The sequence below is a fragment of the Mizuhopecten yessoensis genome, unplaced genomic scaffold (genome assembly GCF_002113885.1).
Source record: "Mizuhopecten yessoensis strain PY_sf001 unplaced genomic scaffold, ASM211388v2 scaffold8839.2, whole genome shotgun sequence".
In the NCBI taxonomy this organism is placed as follows: domain Eukaryota; kingdom Metazoa; phylum Mollusca; class Bivalvia; order Pectinida; family Pectinidae; genus Mizuhopecten; species Mizuhopecten yessoensis.
The window spans coordinates 139,710-165,458 of NW_018407748.1; the positions used below are offsets into that span (position 1 = coordinate 139,710).

General features: G+C 37.4%; 1 protein-coding gene across 5 annotated transcripts; it reads right to left on the reverse strand.

Annotated features, from left to right (window-relative positions):
• Positions 1 to 1,165: 1,165 nt before the first annotated feature.
• Positions 1,166 to 25,165, reverse strand: LOC110456732. 5 transcript variants are annotated; one of them, XM_021507650.1, is made up of 14 exons: positions 24,936 to 25,165; positions 24,442 to 24,510; positions 23,058 to 23,079; positions 21,729 to 21,932; positions 20,101 to 20,219; positions 19,799 to 19,950; positions 17,364 to 17,476; positions 16,769 to 16,897; positions 14,073 to 14,192; positions 13,440 to 13,513; positions 10,828 to 10,957; positions 10,202 to 10,267; positions 8,790 to 8,873; positions 1,166 to 5,942 (listed from the first exon to the last, which is right to left on the reverse strand). In XM_021507650.1, exons 2-14 carry the CDS (start codon positions 24,469 to 24,471, stop codon positions 4,501 to 4,503), a joined length of 2,685 nt encoding a protein of 894 aa, XP_021363325.1. In that variant the 5' UTR covers positions 24,472 to 24,510; positions 24,936 to 25,165; the 3' UTR covers positions 1,166 to 4,500. The 5 variants fall into 5 exon arrangements, with proteins under 5 accessions (XP_021363325.1, XP_021363326.1, XP_021363328.1 ...); XM_021507651.1 differs by lacking the exon at positions 24,936 to 25,165 and adding an exon at positions 24,818 to 24,914; XM_021507653.1 differs by lacking the exon at positions 24,936 to 25,165 and adding an exon at positions 24,754 to 24,795.
• Positions 25,166 to 25,749: the final 584 nt, after the last annotated feature.

Below are 25,749 nucleotides of genomic sequence, written 5' to 3' on the forward strand. Positions count from 1 at the left end.
GAGATGGGTCACCGGTACATGTACATAACGTACATGATTCATGATATACAGGGACTGTAGTATATCTTAAAATCTACACAATATAATAAAACATTAATGAGTTCACTTTATAAATGCAACAGACTATGAAAGATGTTTTGTGTGGAAATATTTGTTACGAGTTTCTCCCCTCCCAAACTACTGGTAACCTTTACCCGAGGTCTCCTTATAAATTGAATATAGGTTACCGGGGAAATAAACTACAGGTAACCTTTCCTAAGGCCACCGTACATGTAAGTTACCATGGTGATAAACTACATGCAACCAGAAAAGGTTGCTTTACAAGTGATAAATGATTGCAATGTTACTGCAACCAATTTGTTGTTTATTATACATTCATTTTACAAACAATATTCATCATGTTGATTGGAATTGTTATTAAGTTTTAACCCAATATTTTTTATGTAAACCAAATTGTTTATTTATTAAAACTATTGGACATAAGTTGTATTTTTGTCTTCTTTTCTGGTCTTTGGTAGTTTTTGGTGGTGAAAATTAGTCATTTGACAGACAAGACTTAAAATGATTTTAGATGTTAGGAATGTTTACTTCCATTGTTTTATTGTACAAACAAGGGTTGTGATACTTAGACTACCCCCACCCCACTTCTCAATGATAGGGGAAATCAGTCCTTAGACTATCCCCACCCCACTTCTCAATGATAGGGGAAATCAGTCCTTGGACTACCCCACTTCTAAATGTGTTTACATATGGGAAGGGAGATAACTCAAGAAGAATCACAGGTTTAGAATTATTTTCAAAAGGACTTAAAAATATGTATACACTGCCACAAATCAGAAGATATCACAGTAGTTCATGGACACATGATATCTTGTGTATATATCTAAGGTGTTTATACAGGAGTTTATTGTAGGTGTTTACAGTCAGGGGAATATCTGAGCTGTTTACATGGACATCTGTTTACAGTCGGGGGATATCAGAGGTGTTTACAGTCAGGGGATATGGTAGGTGTATATCTGAGGTGTTTATATGGACATCTGTTTACAGTCAGGGGATATCGGAAATGTTTACATGGACATCCGTTTACAGTTAGGGAGATCTAGCGTAAGGTGTATACATGTGGACAGTATATCTAAAGTAATCACTATATTATTATATGCCTATACCTTGTGGCACCTGGTCCCTGGTATTACTCTCTAATGATAGTCCTGGAGATGTACTGTATACCTTGTGGCACCTGGTCCCAGGTATAACTCTCTAATGATAGTCCTGGAGATGTACTGTATACCTTGTGGCACCTGGTCCCAGGTATAACTCTCTAATGATAGTCCTGGAGATGTACTGTATACCTTGTGGCACCTGGTCCCAGGTATAACTCTCTAATGATAGTCCTGGAGATGTACTGTATACCTTGTGGCACCTGGTCCCAGGTATAACTCTCTAATGATAGTCCTGGAGATGTACTGTATACCTTGTGGCACCTGGTCCCAGGTATAACTCTCTAATGATAGTCCTGGAGATGTACTGTATACCTTGTGGCACCTGGTCCCAGGTATAACTCTCTAATGATAGTCCTGGAGATGTACTGTATACCTTGTGGCACCTGGTCCCAGGTATAACTCTCTAATGATAGTCCTGGAGATGTACTGTATACCTTGTGGCACCTGGTCCCAGGTATAACTCTCTAATGATAGTCCTGGAGATGTACTGTATACCTTGTGGCACCTGGTCCCAGGTATAACTCTCTAATGATAGTCCTGGAGATGTACTGTATACCTTGTGGCACCTGGTCCCAGGTATAACTCTCTAATGATAGTCCTGGAGATGTACTGTATACCTTGTGGCACCTGGTCCCAGGTATAACTCTCTAATGATAGTCCTGGAGATGTACTGTATACCTTGTGGCACCTGGTCCCAGGTATAACTCTCTAATGATAGTCCTGGAGATGTACTGTATACCTTGTGGCACCTGGTCCCAGGTATAACTCTCTAATGATAGTCCTGGAGATGTACTGTATACCTTGTGGCACCTGGTCCCAGGTATAACTCTCTAATGATAGTCCTCTGTCATTCTCCATAATGAGGTCAATATATGATGATAGTGAAAATCAGTACAAAACATGCAAAACATATTAAAACCTTATGAAGAGCATAATTTACACTGCACCAAAATGGATTGTACCGGTGGAGGGTGGTAATTTGATTGGGGAGGGGCTATCTTGTATACAGTCGTCTCCAAGGAGGAGGTGCTGTTAGGAAGTGTGCCCTTCTTTGGCAAAGAACCTACAATTATGGGCGGATGGAAATTAATGTAAATAAAAATTATTAAGATCAACGTACCCGAACATTACTTTAAAAATATACTGAATAGAAATTATAAAGGTACCCCAACATAGCATTAAAAATATACTGAACAGATATCATTAAGGTACCCTATCGTGACCTTAGAGACTATAGATACAAAAACCATGAAGGTACCACAACAGGACACTTAGCGACCATGCCATACAGAAATAATTACAGTACTCTAACAGAGAACTAGAGACCATACCATACAGAAATAATTACAGTACTCTAACAGAGAACTAGAGACCACTTGTATAATACATCTAAAAGTTGAGAAATATCAAGCAATGTATTGTCTATGATAAATCTTAGACTTTAGAAAATCTCAAGAGTTGAGTTGTTTTATACAGGCATACAGACACTATTTAAGGACCTTTACATAATAATTCAGCAAACAAAGTGCTTAATATATATAACAACTATGATGATCAAAATCTTAAAGATCATACACAAAAAATGCCTTAAAATAACAAAAAGGTAGCTGCTTTCGTAACAAAGAGACGTCTTAAACACACACACGCTGTACAACAATTCTCCAAAGTTCTTGTGATACCTTGGAGTTTAAAGTTAGTGCTGTAAATATCTAGTTCCGTTGATTGTTCGGTGGGTAATGACTTTCACACACATCATTCTATGTTCAAGACAATATATATATAATTATGCCTTACTAAATTCCATACTGCTATGACAATTAATTTTATACATGATTACAAGCTATGTGTTAAAGGGAGTTTCCCTGAAGCTCAATTGGTAAGGGAAGCTGGGGGGTCACATTAAAACGCACAGGTTCTGCTTAAGTCTTCACTTGAGCACAGTATTGCCATTATGCCAGCATACCAAAAATTAGACTTTATTTAATGATTATTCTGGCATTCCTTATAATAAAGACAGTGCCAGTACCATATCGATAGATGTATGGTGTCTGTGATCTTTAGATTCGGCCAATGCATTGCCATTATGCATCCAAATACTAACTTTAATGGATAGTTATAGCAAATACTAACTTTAATGGATAGTTATAGCAAATACTAACTTTAATGGATAGTTATAGCAAATACTAACTTTAATGGATAGTTATAGCAACAATTTATGAAAGTTGTGGTCTAGGTTTCATCAGTCAATCAGGAAAGTACTTTTAACCTAATTAAATTTGCATGGATTATCTTTATCTTAAGAAATAGCAGCATACCACAAGTTTTAAGGGATGGAGGGACGGATGAACTGAGAACAGGGCCCACTTGTATAAAACATCTCAAAGTTAAGGAAAATCTCAAGCAATGTATTGTCTATGGGAAATCTTAGACTTGAGGAAATCTCAAGAGTTTAAAAGTGGGCCCAGTACCTCAGGGGTGTACCATCTCTGTTTTAAGACTACTAGCCCACCTGCATTTTTACAGTAAATATTGAAAATTTCACTAGTCCCGACATAAAATCTATTTGCCCCAGGTGTTGGGCTAGTTGAACTGTGCACCCCTGTGTCTCTAGGTTTTATTTTTAAGCTGCATACAAAAGCCTTGGAACTAGCCGTCCCATATCTTACTTCAGCCAAGCTAGCCAGAAAACAGCAAATCAATAGGTGTCTCTATTTCAGGGATGAATAACATTGGAATGCAATTAATGAAAGTGGCCCTGGTCATATCATGTGAAGCGATATTGTGAATAGACCCCCTGGTACCTAAAAACTCCTTCTCCACCTTTTACAAACCATTACCCATAGAGTACGGTGACAACAGTCATTGGACTCGTCCCATAGTCACACAGACTAGCAGTGGACTCGTCCCATAATCACATGGACAAGAAGTGGACTTGTGACAAGCAGTGGACTCGTCCCATAATCACATGGACAAGAAGTGGACTAGTCCCATAATCACACGGAAAAGCAGTGGACTCATCCCATAATCATAAGGACAAGAAGTGGACTTGTTGATTAATCAGGATGACAGGCAATGAACATGTCAACTTATCAATCATTTTCAATGTAAAACAATGGAGAAATTAATATTACAGCCTTTCTGGAGATGATTACCACACACTCTCTTTCTTTGTATATATGACACAAAAGTACCAATCACTGTCCTTTATGTAAACAGGAAAACTGTCTTCATAGTGACTGGAATGAGCACAGACATATTAGCCTCCACTTGCTATTTAACATCATAAAGCCAGTCTTTTCAAACTGTCACTAACATCTTCTTGAGGTGTTGGTTTGTTGGTATTGTCATTATGAGGTATGGTAGGCACTTTTTGTTCCACGTCACCAATCAATCTTGGTGACCTTGACTCACAACATGCCTCCCCGTCCACCTCTCCTACTCTGGCACACACACCAGGATCTATCTGGTTACTGCCTACAGTCTCGTTGTCTAGCTCACCTGAGCAGGAATCTGTCTCCAGATCACTCGTGTCAGCCTGCACAGCTGCTGTTTGTCCACCTTCTTCAGATGCCTTGTCAACATTAGCTGAGGAGTCCGACATGTTATTGATACAAGTGTTACATGTGTCCTGTTTTTCAGCTGTAGACTCTGTTTTATTGTGCTTGCCTGATATCTCAACATAAGGTGTTGTGTGTGTCTGCTTCACAAGTACAGCCTCCGCCCTTGTCACCTCTGGCTCTGCAGGGTCTTCACCCTCTGTGTCTGAACTGAGCTTGTTGTGAAATTCTGGTTCGCTGTCAACTTCTGTTTCTGAAAAGTCACCCAGTTCTGCATGAGAGCCTTTAGTGTGCTCCCATACGAGCCTGACAGCATCTGGTGCCTGTAAGCATCCGTCTGTCTCCAAGTCTCCAGCCTCTGTGGCATCAAAGCCCTCGTAACCTAGATATTGTGGCCGGGCAGAAAGCATGTTCTGGATGTCTTGTGTGGTTCGCTGCAGAGCAGGGTTAAAGGTTTGACGAACTGGGAATCCTGTGTGGGTTGGGGCTTGTGTGCTGTTTCTACCTCCCAGGCTTGAACTGATGGGATACATCGGCTGGTTCAACACCTGTGTTACATTATCTGGAAAATTCAGCTGTGAGTTGTCCTGCCCATCAGAACCTCGTATGGCATTTTGTTGATAATTATGGAGTAATTCAGCAATTAAATTTTCATCTGTATTTTGTGGCTCGCTGACCTCCTGCTGGTCTGTCCGTTGTCCTGGTGATCCAGCCTTTAGATCCTGCAAGATCTTCTGAATATTCATCTGATCTACTTGAGAGTAACTGCTTCCTCCGACACTGCCAGTGGTGGCAGCAGCAGAAGGTGCAGGCCTGTTGAAGCCAGTCTCCATGGAAACCTCTCTGTCTGAACCATCTGATCCACTAGGCAGTAGGAGGGACACAGATGTTAAGCTGGTCGGGTCAGCTGCATTAATGGACTGCAGGTTTGGGTCCTGACCCCTGGTAAGTAGATTGGTCACCTCCTCTCCGGCTGTGAACATAGCATTGCTGCTGCGTTGGTAAACACATGTTCCTTCATATGTGTCAGTTGGTTCCTTCTTCACAATCAGCTGAGGAAGTTCAACTACAGGAGCATTAACTCCAAAGTGACTGATGGATTGTTCTGTTGTAGCTGTGCTAGTCTGTGTAGTCATGAGAGACACCCTGGGGCTAGGCATGAAACCTAAAGCAAAATATAAAAACTTATTAAAACATATATAAAGCATTCTACAAGGCCAGTAACGATCCCGCTCACAGGTCAATGTTGTTACAAACTATAGAATTCTACTAGGCTGGGAACGATCCAGCTCACAGATCAATGTTGTAACAAACTTATAGAATTCTACAAGGCCAGTAACGATCCCGCTCACAGATCAATGTTGTTACAAACTATAGAATTCTACTAGGCTGGGAACAATCCAGCTCACAGATTAATGTTGTAACAAACTTATAGAATTCTACATGGCCAGTAACGATCCCACTCACAGATCAATGTTGTAACAAACTATAGAATTCTACTAGGCTGGGAACAATCCAGCTCACAGATTAATGTTGTAACAAACTTATAGAATTCTACTAGGCTGGGAAGAATCCAGCTCACAGATCAATGTTGTAACAAACTTATATAATTCTACTAGGCTGGGAACAATCCAGCTCACAGATTAATGTTGTAACAAACTTATAGAATTCTACATGGCCAGTAACGATCCAGATCACAGATCAATGTTGTTACAAACTATAGAATTCTACTAGGCTGGGAACAATCCAACTCACAGATCAATGTTGTAACAAACTTATAGAATTCTACAAGGCTGGGAACAATCCCACTCACAGATCAATGTTGTAACAAACTTATAGAATTCTACAAGGCTGGGAACAATCCCACTTACAGATCAATGTTGAAACAAACTTATAGAATTCTACAAGGCTGGGAACGATCTCACTCACAGATCAATGTTGTAACAAACTTATAGAATTCTAAACGGCTGGGAACAATCCAGCTAACAGATCAATGTTGTAACAAACTTATAGAATTCTACCAGGCTGGGAACAATCCCACTCGCAGATCAATGTTGTAACAAACTTATAGAATTCTACCAGGCTGGGAACGATCTCACTCACAGATCAATGTTGTAACAAACTATAGAATTCTACCAGGCTGGGAACAATCCCACTCGCAGATCAATGTTGTAACAAACTTATAGAATTCTACAAGGCTGGGAACTATCCCACTCACAGATCAATGTTGTAACAAACTATAGAATTCTACATGGCCAGTAACGATCCAGATCACAGATCAATGTTGTAACAAACTTATAGAATTCTAAACGGCTGGGAACAATCCAGCTCACAGATCAATGTTGTAACAAACTTATAGAATTCTACAAGGCTGGGAACGATCCAACTCACAGATCAATGTTGTAACAAACTATAGAATTCTACAAAGCCAGTAACGATCCAGATCACAGATCAATGTTGTAACAAACTTATAGAATTCTACAAGGCTGGGAACAATCCAGCTCACAGATCAATGTTGTAACAAACTTATAAAATTCTACAAGGCTGGGAATGATCCCACTCACAGATCAATGTTGTAACATGTAACAAACTTATAGAATTCTTCAAGGCTGGGAACGATCCCACTCACAGATCAATGTTGTAACAAACTTATAGAATTCTACAAGGCTGGGAACAATCCCACTTACAGATCAATGTTGAAACAAACTTATAGAATTCTACAAGGCTGGGAACAATCCCACTTACAGATCAATGTTGTAACAAACTTATAGAATTCTACAAGGCTGGGAACAATCCCACTTACAGATCAATGTTGTAACAAACTTATAGAATTCTCCAAGGCTGGGAACAATCCCACTCACAGATCAATGTTGAAACAAACTATCTTGGCGCCCACTGTTTTACTTCAAAGGTTCTATGTTAGATTGATTTTTAATTATCTCTTATAGAATTCTACCAGGCTGGGAACAATCCCACTCACAGATCAATGTTGAAACAAACTATCTTGGCGCCCACTGTTTTACTTCAAAGGTTCTATGTTAGATTGATTTTTAATTATCTGTTGGATTGAGTCATGTGATATGTACTGGTAATTGCGCCTTTTGGTAACTTTTGATCCTAGATTCATACTGCTATGTTTGACCTATTTACTAACACAGTTCTCAGTGTGTGACGAGTGGAACCTTTGTCCATTACCTCTTGGGAAGTAGTGATAACAAACTGGAGCTGTTGAAGTTCAAGAGGGCTACATGGCAACCATTTTGTATTTCTAATCAGCCCCAAAATGAAACATGCACAACTTAGGACCTACGAAAATCAACATAGGAATTTTGATCAAGATCTGTCCAGTATCTCTTGAGAGGTAGTGATAACAAATTGAACTGTCAAAAGTCAAGATGGCTGTCTGGTAGCCATCCTATTTTTCTAAACATTCTAAAAATGAAACATGCAAAATGATTGACCATTGGAAACCTACATGTGAAACTTAAGAAATATCACTCCAGTACTTCATGAAAAGTAGCGCTAATATGTTCTAATCCTCAAAATTCAAGATGGCCACCTGTCAACCATCTTGGTTTTCCTAATAGTCTTAAAGGACAATATGCATAACAATGCATAACAATGGACCATGGGGAACCTACATGTGAAATTTGAGAAATATCATACCAATCTTTAACTCCCAAAATTTAAGATGGTCACCTCTTGACTATCTTGGATGTCCGATCAGTCCCATAAATTTGATATGTGTAAATTGGAGAAAGATCCCTCCTATACTTTCTGAGAAAAAGAAATAACAAGAATTGTTTAAGGACAGACCGATCAACTAACAAAGGATGCAGGGTGATTTGAATAGCCAACCATCTATTGATGACGGGCTAAAAATCCCACAAGGCTGGTAGAGTCCTACAAGACTAGTAACTATCGACTTACATAGCAAACCAGAAACTAGGGCTGGGGATCATATTACGACAAAGTCAGTGAAAACCTTTTTGTTGATGTAACTGGATCTTACCTCCGTTACCTGGTTTCTGTGTCCTTGTTGCTTTAAGCACAGCTCTGTGCTGGTCAGTGGAGCTGCTCAAGTTTATCCCAGACTCTACAAAAAATAACAACTCTCCTATATCATAACATTAGTGTAGGACTGTTATATATAACCTTGTTGCAGAGGTTTCATGTTTATTGAAATTAAGTTAGCCATGTCTGTATTTTTAAAACATCAACACTACATGTATATTTTATTTTTTTTAATTTTAAAATTCAAAAAAACATTTTTAACATCTACTGATGAGTATAATAAAACACTATAACCCAAAATCTTAAGATGAAGAACCATTTTGCACCGTTTTCGTTATTGGATTGAGTGAAGTTATTTACTGTTTTTATTTCTTTAAATTTGCCGGGTCAATATTTCACGTTTTTGTTTAACGAACATATTCATAGGGGTTACATTTAGCTGTACACCCGCTTCCTATATTTCGTGTTTCACCTATATATCAATAAAATTTGAAATAAACATAATTCCAGTTTGCAGTGAATGTATTGTGAGTATAATCGTTTGAGGGTAACGGGTCCACTGCTTGTAAATGTGTGTGGAAATATTTTGCTGCGTACACACTGTTCCCAAGAGTAGTCATGCACCAGTAACTTCACTCGAAAGAATGCACTATTATATGGAACTGATACTAAAGTGTAGGGAAACGTGCCTTTTAGGGCAGATATCTTACACAGGTAAGTACTAGTGAACTTCAGAACATGCACGTAATAGGGGAGAGTGGTGATCAATAAATTAGTTCCTTTGCACAATTCTCAAACCTTAAGTTACACATATGACTTGGTCAGTTTTGTGTGGTTTTTACTTGACTGACAGTTATTAAGTGATAGCCACTGTTATCACACTACATCTCTTGACCAATGGCTAAAACATGGACAGTTACGCGTTGAAACAGGCAGGTCTGTGAGCAGGTCAGTGACATATCTTTCTATCAGAATTTAATAGGTTAAGTATCCCATCTTCTATTTTGAGTTCATTATAGTTAACTCTAAATTGGTGTACTGGTGTTGAAGTCATAATTAGTCAGATAACGATACCGCTCTATGACAGCGTTACTACTCCAAAAGGTCAGTGATGTGCTAAAAAATTATTTTAGTCAAAACATAAATATAGCGAAAATAAAATCCCCGCAATATATAACCATACATCGAATAATCAACAAATTAGCATTGATTAAAGTGTTTAGGAATGTTTTAAATATGAACTCATGTAAATTGTAGCTGTAGTGTTCAGGCTATGTATTTATACACTGAAAATAGCAGCTCAGATTATACTCTCATAAATGAACCTCCTCATAGAACGACTATATAAGAGTCACACCAAATAGAGCTACTGGTATATCTTACACTAGACATTGGAATACATTGTCTTACCCTGGAGTAGGTCTGCTGGAGCACAGTAGTTCACTGCCATCTTCCGTTTCTTTGCCGTATGTGTTTCTAAAAAAATCCAAGGGTGATATTAAACACATACACCCATCAACACATCTAAAATCCCTAAGAAAGAGGCCTCTTTTATAGTTTGACAATACTAGCATGGACTTATTGTTTTATCTTACTACACACGTTACCACCCTCTTAATCGTGATACATATGGGATTCTTTATAATCCTCAGTGATCAAATAATGAATACCATTCAAGCTCACTACCATCCTGTGTGATGAAATGAAAACTACTTAAGCTCACTATCTGAGTGATGAAATGAACACCACTTAAGCTCACTACCATCCTGTGTGATGAAATGAAAACCACTTAAGCTCACTATCTGAGTGATGAAATGAACACCACTTAAGCTCACTACCATCCTGTGTGATGAAATGAATAACAGACTTGAGCTTGTTACCTACCTGAGTGATGACATGAATACCACTTAAGCTGATCACTTCCACTCTTGCTTATAAATTTTGGAGCTTATATAATGGCATGTGCTTGTTGAACAACAGGCAGATGGTGAATAGACTAAAAGGTACCTTTCATACATTAAAAACTGTAAACTCACCCTCATTTTCTTTGTACATGAAGCTGTAGGCTGCTGTCATTGCCTTCTGTTTGTCATTTATTTTGATCAACACTTCTTTTGCTCCTATAAGATTTTGGTCTTTATAAGGAGGTACTTCACACTCTATACACTGAAAAATATATAACCAGTAAACCTTTAACACTGAAATAAGTGTTACCAGTAAACTAATTACACTAAGATATATATGTGATACCAGTAAACTTATTACTTTGAGATATGTGTTACCAGTAAACTTATTACACTGAGATATGTGTCACCAGTAAACTTATTACACTGAGACATGTGTCACCAGTAAACTTATTACACTGAGATATGTGTCACCAGTAAACTTATTACACTGAGATATGTGTCACCAGTAAACTTATTACACTGAGATATGTGTCACCAGTAAACTTATTACACTGAGATATGTGTCACCAGTAAACTTATTACACTGAGATATGTGTCACCAGTAAACTTATTACACTGAGATATGTGTCACCAGTAAACTTATTACACTGAGATATGTGTCACCAGTAAACTTATTACACTGAGATATGTGTTACCAGTAAACTTATTACACTGAGATATGTGTTACCAGTAAACTTATTACACTGAGATATGTGTTACCAGTAAACTTATTACACTGAGATATGTGTCACCAGTAAACTTATTACACTGAGATATGTGTCACCAGTAAACTTATTACACTGAGATATGTGTCACCAGTAAACTTATTACACTGAGATATGTGTTACCAGTAAACTTATTACACTGAGATATGTGTTACCAGTAAACTTATTACACTGAGATATGTGTTACCAGTAAACTTATTACACTGAGATATGTGTTACCAGTAAACTTATTACACTGAGATATGTGTTACCAGTAAACTTATTACACTGAGATATGTGTTACCAGTAAACTTATTACACTGAGATATGTGTTACCAGTAAACTTATTACACTGAGATATGTGTTACCAGTAAACTTATTACACTGAGATATGTGTTACCAGTAAACTTATTACACTGAGATATGTGTTACCAGTAAACTTATTACACTGAGATATGTGTTACCAGTAAACTTATTACACTGAGATATGTGTTACCAGTAAACTTATTACACTGAGATATGTGTTACCAGTAAACTTATTACACTGAGATATGTGTTACCAGTAAACTTATTACACTGAGATATGTGTTACCAGTAAACTTATTACACTGAGATATGTGTTACCAGTAAACTTATTACACTGAGATATGTGTCACCAGTAAACTTATTACACTGAGATATGTGTTACCAGTAAACTTATTACACTGAGATATGTGTCACCAGTAAACTTATTACACTGAGATATGTGTTACCAGTAAACTTATTACACTGAGATATGTGTCACCAGTAAACTTATTACACTGAGATATATGTTACCAGTAAACTTATTACATTGAGATATGTGTCACCAGTAAACTTATTACACTGAGATATGTGTTACCAGTAAACTTATTACACTGAGATATGTGTCACCAGTAAACTTATTACACTGAGATATGTGTTACCAGTAAACTTATTACACTGAGATATGTGTTACCAGTAAACTTATTACACTGAGATATGTGTCACCAGTAAACTTATTACACTGAGATATGTGTTACCAGTAAACTTATTACACTGAGATATGTGTCACCAGTAAACTTATTACACTGAGATATGTGTTACCAGTAAACTTATTACACTGAGATATGTGTTACCAGTAAACTTATTACACTGAGATATGTGTTACCAGTAAACTTATTACACTGAGATATGTGTTACCAGTAAACTTATTACACTGAGATATGTGTTACCAGTAAACTTATTACACTGAGATATGTGTTACCAGTAAACTTATTACACTGAGATATGTGATACCAGTAAACTTATTACACTGAGATATATGATACCAGTAAACTTATTACACTGAGATATGTGATACCAGTAAACTTATTACACTGAGATATGTATTATATCACACTAGATACACTTGAATTTGTATGGATGTCAACCAGAAGTTAAGAAAGTCAACACAAAGCACCATAGTGTTCATTCAACATGTGTGTGATAGCATTCAGTCTACAGAAACAATATAACACTATCACCTACTTGTATACCTCTTATATATAAAATAGATTTGACTATTTCTGTATTTTTTATCTCGTTAATTCCCACTAGTAAATAGTCCAAAGACTATTGTCCTATCAGAGATCACTATTGCCCACTCTGGGAAATATCATGTGATGATGACATCTGTGTCATTGTAGTTGTCATGGATACAAAGCAGATCAACTGCAGGTACCAATTCCATTTTGAGCATTTGTAAATTATTCTGTTATTATGAAGTTGAAAAGTTGTTTTTTTCCAAGACAAAATAAACTTTGGACCAGCCCTGATCCCAAAAGTGTCTTTAAAAAATCAGAATGTTTGATATCAGTAATAGACTACACAATATTTGAGTTTCAAGATTAAAATAATTTTATGCTGAAGACTGTGACATCAAGTTCATACTTTGTTATATTGGTGACAGCTGCAGCATCAATATAACTAAAGCGTACCAGTAAACAGGTATAAGCTTACATTCTTTATTATGTTGACCTTTGACGCCTTTGCTGACCATCCAATTTCTTCATCAACAAACTCCACTTCCACCGCTGAAGACAGAGAGAAATCAATGACAGACGGATAAATAAACCTCCAAATTCCACACAGATATTGTTTTACTAAGTTCTTGTCATTAATTTTGCTTTTATATTTATCTGTCAGGTAGGTTAGCATTTCAGTTATAAAATATATAACAAAATATGAATAAATATTTTATACATAGGTGGATATGGCACAGTCCTAGTGTATAATACTCTAGCCGGGGTTGGCCCCCCAACCAAAAGTTGACATGTCATCACATGGAATTTTCAGAGAAATTATTTCTCTTCTGCCAACAACCAAGGTGGAGTATAAATGGTCTTGTTGCATGGTCTGTGCTATGGCTTTACTTATTGCAGATAGAAATGCCAGCTTTATCAAATGTTATATATTTAATTCATTTATGTATAATAACTACATTATACCTACTCAGTACTGCAAGATGTGTAACATCGTAAATGTATGTATAAATGGAAGTATCAATTACCTAAATGACAACTCCAGTACAATATATTGTGTTGGATGGTTTTAGAACAATTGATTTGACTGTATATATATATCGATGCCTACCTTTAGGGACGTAGGAGTCTGTTGTCAGGACAATCATTATGTAGTCCTTGGAGTTCTGTATTCCACTTGCTGGGGAAACATACGGCATAATCCTGTGTATCATAAAACACTTCCCTTCCTCTGTAAGACAAGCAAGGGGAGGCCACTCTATGACATGTTGTGGACACATTTTTAATACTTATAAAGCAATGTTTTCCTCAGCTTTCCAACTAATGCTGGTACACGAATTAGAACACATCCATGTCCATATCATATAAATTAAAATATTGACATTAGAAGTAATATCTGGATTCCTAGCTAGCTATTACGGTCATACATTTATAATTAGGATCCTTATATTAATATCTCATAAATATTTAGAAATAGCTTTGGTTTGTTTGTATTTTATGCCCTATTAAAATGCAGTGATATTACTATCAAGGCCTATGTGGGGCAGTCGCCAGGTACTGGCCACCGACTAGTGGTCAGTACTTGGCAACTGGCCCCTGTAGTCCTTGAACCCATGACCCAGTGGTTGAGGGCTAGTGATCATAGATGATTAGACACCTTAACCACTGGGCCACTGTGGCCCCATCAAGTATTTGGAGAGCTGCAGTATATCTGACAAACATTCCGCCAGTTTACAGGTAAACATTTTCTGTAGGTGCCATTATCAGTAACCAAAAGCTACACCAATATGTTAATCTTCTAGATTAGACAAACAATCAGCCCAGGAGGCTGAATATCTCATCACCTGCTTTTTTTTTTTAAAGAAGACAGATGGAACTAAAGAACATGTCTGATAACCTTGTTGTGTGAATGTTAATTTTGTATAACTGTATGATCATTCAGCATTTCAAAAAGAACTTGGAATTCTACTGCATTTTAACTGTCCGGAATATATTAGTTCAATCAGTCTCAAATTGTAAGTACTTAGCCTTCTCTATCTAATAATAAACACGAGTGTGAGTGAAAGGGTATGGATGAAAGTGAGAGCGAGCATGAACTGTGTGAGTGAGATGATAGAGAGTGAGTTGTGTGAGATAGAGTGAGCTGTGTGAGATCAAGTGAGCTGTGTGAGATCGAGTGAGCTGTGCATCTGGGGCCAGCGTGACTTACTTGTGTTACTCACGGGCCAGCATGACTTACTTGTGTTACTCTGGGGCCAGCATGACTTACTTGTGTTACTCTGGGGCCAGCGTGACTTACTTGTGCTACTCTGGGGCCAGCGTGACTTACTTGTGTTACTCAGGGGCAAGCGTGACTTACTTGTGCTAATCTGGGGCCAGCGTGACTTACTTGTGCTACTCTGGGGACAGCTTGACTTACTTGTGTTACTCTGGGGCGAGCATGACTTACTTGTGTTACTCTGGGGCCAGCATGCCTTACTTGTGTTACTCTGGGGCCAGCGTGAGTTACTTGTGTTACTCTGGGGCCAGCGTGACTTACTTGTGTTACTCTGGGGCAAGCGTGACTTACTTGTGCTAATCTGGGGCCAGCGTGACTTACTTGTGCTACTCTGAGGACAGCTTGACTTACTTGTGTTACTCTGGGGCCAGCATGACTTACTTGTGCTACTCTGGGGCCAGCATGACTTACTTGTGTTACTCTGGGGCCAGCATGACTTACTTGTGTTACTCTGGGGCCAGCATGACTTACTTGTGTTACTCTGGGGCCAGCATGACTTACTTGTGTTACTCTGGGGCCAGCATGACTTACTTGTGTTACTCTGGGGCCAGCATGACTTACTTGTGTTACTCTGGGGCCAGCATGACTTACTTGTGTTACTCTGGGGCCAGCATGACTTACTTGTGTTACTCTGGGGCCAGCATGACTTACTTGTGTTACTCTGGGGCCAGCATGACTTACTTGTGTTACTCTGGGGCCAGCATGACTTACTTGTGTTACTCTGGGGCCAGCATGACTTACTTGTGTTACTCTGGGGCCAGCATGACTTACTTGTGTTACTCTGGGGCCAGCATGACTTACTTGTGTTACTCTGGGGCCAGCATGACTTACTTGTGTTACTCTGGGGCCAGCATGACTTACTTGTGTTACTCTGGGGCCAGCATGACTTACTTGTGTTACTCTGGGGCCAGCATGACTTACTTGTGTTACTCTGGGGCCAGCATGACTTACTTGTGTTACTCTGGGGCCAGCATGACTTACTTGTGTTACTCTGGGGCCAGCATGACTTACTTGTGTTACTCTGGGGCCAGCATGACTTACTTGTGTTACTCTGGGGCCAGCATGACTTACTTGTGTTACTCTGGGGCCAGCATGACTTACTTGTGTTACTCTGGGGCCAGCATGACTTACTTGTGTTACTCTGGGGCCAGCATGACTTACTTGTGTTACTCTGGGGCCAGCATGACTTACTTGTGTTACTCTGGGGCCAGCATGACTTACTTGTGTTACTCTGGGGCCAGCATGACTTACTTGTGTTACTCTGGGGCCAGCATGACTTACTTGTGTTACTCTGGGGCCAGCATGACTTACTTGTGTTACTCTGGGGCCAGCATGACTTACTTGTGTTACTCTGGGGCCAGCATGACTTACTTGTGTTACTCTGGGGCCAGCATGACTTACTTGTGTTACTCTGGGGCCAGCATGACTTACTTGTGTTACTCTGGGGCCAGCATGACTTACTTGTGTTACTCACGGGCCAGCATGACTTATATAAGTACTTGCGTTATTCTTGGGCCAGTATAACTTACTTGCATTACTAAGAGGAGGTGTTATACAATGCATGTGGTACAGTTGCCCAGACACTTGGTAATGCGCCTCGACATACAGACGGAAGTCACGGCATTCTTTCATATTTTTGTTAGCTGTCCAATAATCATCTACAACACAACAATTATGCATACAATACACTTTCTTTTTATCTGTACTTTAAATATCAGCCAAATATGTGCATTTATCTTCAATATTTCCTATGACAGTTATTTAGATATCTTATTATGCAACATTAAAAGTGACATTAAATAAAGCACATCTTAATACTGAACTCTGTTGAGAGCCTGGTATTGTCTGTTGTAAACATTTATATTTCTGAACTCTGTTGAGAGCTAGCCTGATATTGTCTGTTGTAAACATTTATATGTCTGAACTCTGTTGAGAGCTAGCCTGATATTGTCTGTTGTAAACCTTTTATTTGCAAGACCACACACTTGTGTTTTTCTAACGAATCAGAAAGCACAAGTTTATTGCGGGGATGAATATATTCACGAGTGAGTGGAGCGCACGAGTGGATATATACATCTGCGCAATAACTGTTATAAATGTTTAATTAAGTAACAATAACAATACCATTTTTCATGTCATTGTTATAAAAGTCCATTTCCAAAGCTTTCCTGCGACGATTCTGCAGACTTGTTTGGTATTCGTTTCGTTTTGGAATTTTTAGGGTGGCTTTGCAGGTGCTAAAGAAAATAAAAAAGAATATTTAGAACTAGGAAAACTTACAAAATAATAAACATGACACAGGACCATAAACAAGAGATCCCAGAGGGAGCTTGGCGCCCACCATTGTACCATCTTCATTAGTTCTTTATCAGTTTGATCTTTTCTCTTCTTTCCTCTAATCTGTTTGATCGAGTCATGTTAACAGTAAATGCACCTTGAGGTAACTTTTGATCTAAACTTAAATCTGCTGTGTATAAAAGACAACCTTCAAAGTGAGTTTGTCATTTCACATATTTTCTAATACAGTACTTAAGTGAAAGAAATAGAATCAATCATTGCAATATGAGAAAGATCTGTTTAGTTTTTCCTTCAGCCATTTTGTTTTTATGATCAGTCTCAAAATATAACATGCACAACTAAGGATCAAGGGGAACCTTCATATCAAGTTATTCCTGAGAAAAGCACTAACAAACCTTCAATGTCAAAATCAAAGATTTGTTTACCCGATCAGTATCATAAGAAAATATCCATAATTTCATACCAAGGGGAACCTACGATTTTTTTTTGAAGAAAGATCTCTCCAGTACTTCCTGAGTAATAGCCATACCAACCCTTCACTTTCAAAATCCAAGATGGCTCCCTGTCAGCCATTTTGTTTATCTGGTCAGACTCAAAAGTAAACCTGCACGACCATGGACCAAGGAAAACCTGCATATCAAATTTGAGAAAGATCCCTCCAGTACTTCCTGAGAAATAGCGATAACAATCCTTCAATGTCAAAATCCAAGATGGCTGCCTGCTGGCCATTTTGTTTATCTGATCATTCTCAAAATTAAACATGCACAACTACAGACCTAGGGAAGCCTACATAACAAACTTGGGAAAGATCCCTCCAGTTCTTCATGAGAAATAGTGATAACAAACCTTTAATGTCACAATCCAAGATGGTGGCCTGTCGGCCACTTTCTATATCCCATCAGTCTCAAAATTAAACATGCACAACTACAGACCAAGGGGAACCTGCATATTTAATTTGAGATGGATCTCTCCTGGACTTCCCGAGAAATAGCTATAACAAACACTAACTGTCAAAATCCAAGATGGCTACCTGTCGGCCATTTTGTTTATCCAATCAGTCCCAAAGGTTCTCCTACACAACAAAGGACCAAGGGGAACCTACATATAAAATTTGAGAAAGATCCCTCGGGTGCTTCCTGAGAAATAGTTATAACAAACCTTCACTATTAAAATCCAAGATGGCTGCCTGCCACCATGTTGTTTATCTGTTCAGTCTCAAAGGTTTCCCTGCATAACTAGGGACCAAGGGGAACCTACATATAAAATTTAAGAAAGATCCCTCCAGTACTTCCTGAGAAATAGTGATAACAAACCTTCACTATCAAAATTCAAAATGGCTGCCTGTCGGCCATGTTGTTTATCCGATCAGTCTCAAAAGTTGCCCTGCACAGCTAAGGACCAAGGGGAACCTACATATAAAATTTGAGAAAGATCCCTCTGGTACTTCCCGAGAAATAGCGATAACAAGAATTGTTTACGGACGGACGGCGGACGACGGACGACGGACCACGGACGGACCATGGACGGACCACGGACGCAGGGTGATTTGAATAGCCCACCATCAGATGATGGTGGGCTAAAAACAACATTAGATTTATCATCAATATTCATTATTACCTGACTCTCTATTTAAGTGTATATGAAGTGTTTATGACTGTTTTAATAAAAAAAATCCCTGGAAAAGACTGAAAACCCGTAAAATAATGTCAGGGTGCAACAGTCGACTGTTGCACATTTACTGTTGCATGCGCGACAATCGTGTGCAGACAATTTCCCTGTCGGTGGCCCCACTCAAATGTCTTTTTGATACAGGTTTGTTGTTGTCTAGTGAAAATGGCGAATAACGGCAGATTTAAGGATGTTTCTGAGCAAGATTTGGAATTGCTTATGGAAAATAGTGACTCTCTTAGTACAAAAACGTCATTAAGGGAGCTGTGAATATTTTGGATAAATAGTGTGCAGAGAAAGGTGTTATGATCGACGAAAGCTACAGTAATGAAGTACTGATCGCGTTTCCGTTTTTTTAAATAGAGAGTCAGGTAATAAATCATTTGTTTTATTGGTACTGGGGGAATAGTCAAATCCTTGACCCTCGGTAGCAGGGAAGACCTAGGGAACTGGTGCCCAAGGCCTTCGGTTCCCTAGGTCTTCCCTGCTACCTCGGGTCAAGGATTTGACTGTTCCCCCAGTACCAATAAAACAATTGTATAATGGCATTGAACATTACATTAACAATGTACAGTTACTGCCCATGGACTTACCATTCATAGTTATTGGCCTTGTTGATCGGCACTGTTGCCACGAACATGCCATCTGAACACTTGTCCCCGATTAACCAGTAGGGATGTGCCTTCTTGTTGTTAGTATCTACGGTGTGGAGGAAAACGGTCACATTGCCCTCTATTCCACTGAACTGAAATACCACAATTATTTCTCATATGAGTCAGGTTTTTGTCATACAATATCACACAAACAACATATCATCGCTTATATTATATTGAGTTGATAACAAGACACTTAGAAATTTCCAAAACATAATGTTTTAATCAAAATGAACACATACCTTGATTTTGAGTAGCTCCTCCTTGCCTGTCCGTCTGTTGTTCAGTTCCGAGTCATACCTGAATCTGATGATGGAGTTGATCAGAGAAACTTCCATTGTAGGATTAGACGCCGCCTCCACTGGAATATAAAACACTTTATATCAGTACTATCATAAACATACACCACTCCTCTCTGAGTGGAACTTCCAAATTTGTGGAGGGAGGGCAGGCTCCCCTGTAAACTAGGTCCCTGGGTTTAACAGTCAACCAGCTCAGTCTCTTTGATCCAATGAGAGTGTATGTCCTTTGTTAACTGATTATTGAGGTGTTCCTGTCATGCAGTGTCCTCTAAACATAATGTTTCTTGTTACACATTAGGCTGTTTTTATACTGCTACATTGTATATCATGTAAGTCAGCAGGTTGAAAAAACTCAAAAATGAACACATACAGCATTTACTACTCCAGGTAAAACAGTACATGTTTAACAAGAGTTACAGAACCATTATTAAGGTATACATTGTATAAATCTACACTTTAGAATTAGCATGTACGTCACAGACCTTTGTGTAATTACAATGACAATAACTTCATATAGCCAATCCTTAAAATGGGAAAGTTTCATTGCAATGTTTCAAAAGAATGGAATTGTGTGTCTTTCATTCTCATTAATATTGAGAAAGAAAAAAATCCAAATGCGGATAAACTAGAAAAAAGAGTGGCAAGAATATAAGCAGACATAAAGTTTTTTTGTATTTGATAGAAACAAAATTTAGAAAAAACTATGATTAAAATAGAGCCTCCTGGCCTAAATGGGCTGTTTAGCAAGTCTATACTGAAAGAATAATTACCCTGTTTCCCTAAGTTTACGAACTATATGACAAGATATGATTCTCATGTTTTTTAGTAAAATGATGGACAGACCTTAAGATTGTTGTAAAATCTTCACATAAATACTTCATGATTTTACACAGAGTTCTGCCATACACTAAAACATCAAAGAGTCATTCCTCAGTTTAAGGAAGATAGTCCCATAATTTTTCTGCTGTATTCAGGCAGTGAAACATTATTTTTATGTTAAATTGATTTGTTAATTTCTCTCTATATACTGTGAAATCAGATATATTCGTGGGGCACAAATTTTGTGTTTTCCCGAAGAAACACCATTTGTGGATTACAAGTACCCGCTCATATGGAGAATAGCTTTGTGTCAACCTGTAATTATACTTTGTGGGACCTATGAATTCATGGATGAAGAGTACCAAATTTAAAAAAGAAGTAACTATATCACAGTATATACAGACAATTACAGGTTGCAGGCCTTTTCAATGGTGCTAGAACATTTTGAAATCATACTCTCAGAAATGTTGCAGGAAAGTACTAGCGTAACATAGATCATGTCCAGAAATGTGATGAAGAAGCTCCCTACTTCATAATCAACAAGTTTTGGGATCTATGTCCTGTGGCAGACGTCTTTTGTGAAAAAGAAATCATGATAAGCTTCTTTCTTTCATATTTAATGAAATAGTTTGATGTAACGAATGGACCTTAAAGTCTAAAAAAATTGGAACTCTTCTACCCTTGATACAAGATCACTGGAACTCTACCTTAATAAGTCAATCAAGTATACAGGATAGGGTCAACCTTACCTGGCTGTGGTATTGAGGACAATATTGGTGCAAATGGTGATGGCTGGGATCTCCCAAGTGATCCTTGTGACCCTTGTGACATGAGACTGCTGTGAGAACTGTCGTTACTGTCATTAGCCCCTCCACCAAAAATATGATGAAATAGTTGATCCGCATCAGGGCCATCCACCAATCTCATCATATCGGAGGGCAAGATTTCCAGATCTGAATCAGAAGTTATACTTACTATCAGATAAAGATGTGTGATATTTCTTTTACAATGTTATATTACTTGCCTTCAATTGTATTTTATATACAAATTTTATTCAAAAAATAATTCACATATTTTTATCATATTGATATTTAAGTTTAATTTGCATCCTAAACAATAATAGCAAACAAAACAATATGGATGATGGCATAGTGAAACCACTCTTCTATAGAATCACATGGTACTAAAATGCTTGGAAACCACATAACAATAGAATCACATGGTACTAAAATGATTGGAAGCCACATAACAATAGCATCACATGGCACTAAAATGCTTGGAAATCACATAACAATAGCATCAAATGGTACTAAAATGCTTGGAAACCACTCTTCTATAGAATCACATGGTACTAACATGCTTGGAAACCACATAACAATAGAATCACATGGTACTAAAATGATTGGAAGCCACATAACAATAGCATCACATGGTAATAAAATGCTTGGAAATCACATAACAATAGTATCACATGGTACTAAAATGCTTGGAAATCACATAACAATAGCATCAAATGGTACTAAAATGCTTGTTCTGTACTACAGAACTAGATGGTGCTAAAATGTTTGGAAACTCTTCTAGTTTCTATTTGATAATTTGATCGCAGGTAACAACTACCATCACATCTTCCCAAATAAAGTTCTGGTCATTCAGAAATAACAAATCTTGTGTTGTCACATTATACGAAATAGAAGTTTGTGTTGCACTGCATGAAAACTGTCTCTACCACAAAGTAATATTCACAAGGTGTGTAATGATAAATCACTCATTACATATAGCATGTATATTTATCATCAATCTACTTTACTAGTACCGGGATATCAGAAATCCTGCTAATGTTATACAGGATTCTACTTTCTTAATATCTAAATATTGAAAATGATTTCAATGCTCCTTGATAAATCTTACTTCAATATCGTAAACACCGTTAGCAATTCTTACCAATGCCACAACCGTGACAGCTGGTGGAGATTGTGGCCCTGCTTGATGTCATCACTATTTGTCTACTAATTACAATGTATATAAGTAATCAAAATATTTAGACTATAATGACATGATGAATTACTTCATGTACTTACTTAGACTGGGGACACTGGTGTCCTGAAACATACAACACATCCCTATTACTTCACATACCAGCACTTTCCTTATCTCTATATAGCAATTATGGTATTTTAAATCTACATGTATATAATGATAGCAATTATGTATATTCAATGTTTTATCAGGAAAATAACCTTGTTATCAGGTATTAGTATCAATGGTGGTGCCATACATATAATATAATCCATGTTGAGACACACCCTTACAATCAGGTATTGGTATCAATGGTGGTGCCATACATATAATATAATCCATGTTGAGACATCCCCTTACAATCAGAATGTACATTATCACAGGATTTTACCTGAGGTATTGCCCAGTGACTGACCCTCAGACTGCTGCTATATCAAATGCCTTAGGCTTGTAAGTGGTATCATCTCAGAATATGATAATTCCTATCTATGGTTGTAAATAAATACAAGTGGTATCTGCAGTGACAGTATTCTTATACATACATGCATACTTTTCTTATTATCATCTTTACTATTTCTCCAACATTAACCCAACCTCTTTATACATATATGTTTCACCATATTTTTTATTTTTATTCTTTAATTTTCAAAGTATTCCACCATATTACATGCACATATAATGTTATTTATGAAGTACATACATGTACCAGTACTATCCTTGAGTGTTTAATTGTAGAGCCTTAGAATGTAGTCACTATGAAAAACACTGTAGGTCTATGGGAATCATTTGCTATATTGGCTAAGTTGTCTAATAAGTTATTTCTTGTGATGTGTATGATTCAATGATAAGTATAATAGTAAACGAAAATAGTTCTGTAAAATTACTTTTCTTTCTTCATTATTACACATGTTAGTACAGAATGTATAATTTTCTTAGTCAAGGTCTGGTCTATGAAAATTTCAGTTGGTCTACAAGAAGTCAGTATTCCAGTGCATAGATTTAGTGTCTATTGTGTGTAAAATCTAATTTCTAAGACTAATTCTTGGTAAATGTACCAATTATATCCTTCTTTATCCAATAGCTATTACTGTCTATGGTACAAACCAGTATCCTTACCATAGAAGAATAAATCAGTAACAGGGAAACATTAACCCAGAGACACTACAAGCTACAGTAGTTGTTTTAGTAAAACATTTCATAATAAACTGTATCACCAGACACCTGTCATCTGGCGTTTCCATGATTGATGATGTACTTATCCTAAAAGTGGCACAATAAATGTCTACAACATTCATGGATAGAATGTTACAGACATCTAGAAATTAAATTAATCAAGACAAAGATTACAGAACAGAAATAGATTTTAAATCTACATGTATATAATGTATGTGTTCTAACTTATTCTAATGTTGTACATTTGTAGTTTAAGATTTAAAATGTAGTTACCTCGTTTTCCACTGGGTCCTTGAAATTCATCGATGCAGATAAGTATTTGTTATCAACAGGTTGTAGTTTCTGCAATAGAAGAATTGTATTTGTTGTTTCATCGCTAACTACGTATTACATTGAAAAAGATGCCACATATATGATGATAAGTTTGATTTGATATAATGTATCAAATCGTATTCTATAAAACTACATGACAAGAAAGGGCCAATTTGAGTTGTTATAGTTAAAACATATCCCAGTAATTCAGCTTATTTTAAAAAAGTAAATAATAACTATTTTACTGATAACTTGTGACGGATTTCGAAATACATGGCCATCTTCTCAGTGATTCAGTTCGTCTAGTAATGCACGTACATGGTTAATCGTTACTTACTCACTCTTGCAGAGGCGTTTAAATGGAAATTCCTTGGGGTTTCGTACTTTGAAATATAAATAAAGCCTATGAGCTAAAATATCTATTTTTAGACTGCTTCCGAAAGGACAGTGCTTACCTAATTTCAGGTTGGTTTTTTCTACTTTCGGTTTGGAATGTTATGACATTTAGCTTATGCTCATTTTCAAATCGAAGATGTGAACCGTAAGGTCCGTAAGAAAATTGTAACAAATAAAAGTGTGTATTATATCACTCAATAGGCTTCAGCACTGTCAGTGGACACGAAGCAATCACATATGATATTATTTCCCTCTTCCTGTTGTGTTTTCACTTCAAAACATCAAAACGAGTCTGATCATATCCGCCTGTAGACGCTTGCGGTATGTCTTGTCTAAATGGAATTCGGAAGTGTATTTTTAGTCCGGATCGCGTAGCATTTTGATTTATTTTTAATGATATCAAAATCATCTTAAATTATATACTTATGAGCTCTGTATTTTTCTAGACCCATATTGGGCTTCGTTTAATATAGATGTGTTGGTTTCTACAAGATAATAAAAATATTAGTTGTTCATGTAGGTTTTCAAAAGGCAAAGAGAAATTAAATATGTCATCCTGTAATAAAATACATTCCGAATATGTTTTACCTTGTAATACAATACAGTCTGAATATGTATCACATTGTGGTGAATTACAGCCCGAATATGTACTTAAAATAAATGGTGTCAATGGGACTTGTTTGGAAAGTCCATTTTTGTACATTGAAATAAATATCAAAATGGTCAGATATTCTTAAAGGGGTTCCCCAGGGATCTATCCTGGGCCCCCTTCTTTTCAACATATTTATAAATGATATTTTTGATTGTGTTGAAGATTCATCTCTTTACAACTATGCAGATGTTACATCCATAAGGATCCCACGTGGGTTTTCT

Coding starts and splice junctions, on each gene's coding strand:
- LOC110456732 (XM_021507649.1), bottom strand. CDS start 24,761: ATGGCCATGTATTTCGAAATCCGTCACAAGTTATCA. Junction 24,511..24,725: donor AAATCCGTCACAAGTTATCA/GTAAAATAGTTA, acceptor CTTCTATTGCAG/AAACTACAACCTGTTGATAA. Junction 8,874..10,201: donor TCCAGCAGACCTACTCCAGG/GTAAGACAATGT, acceptor TATTTTTTGTAG/AGTCTGGGATAAACTTGAGC.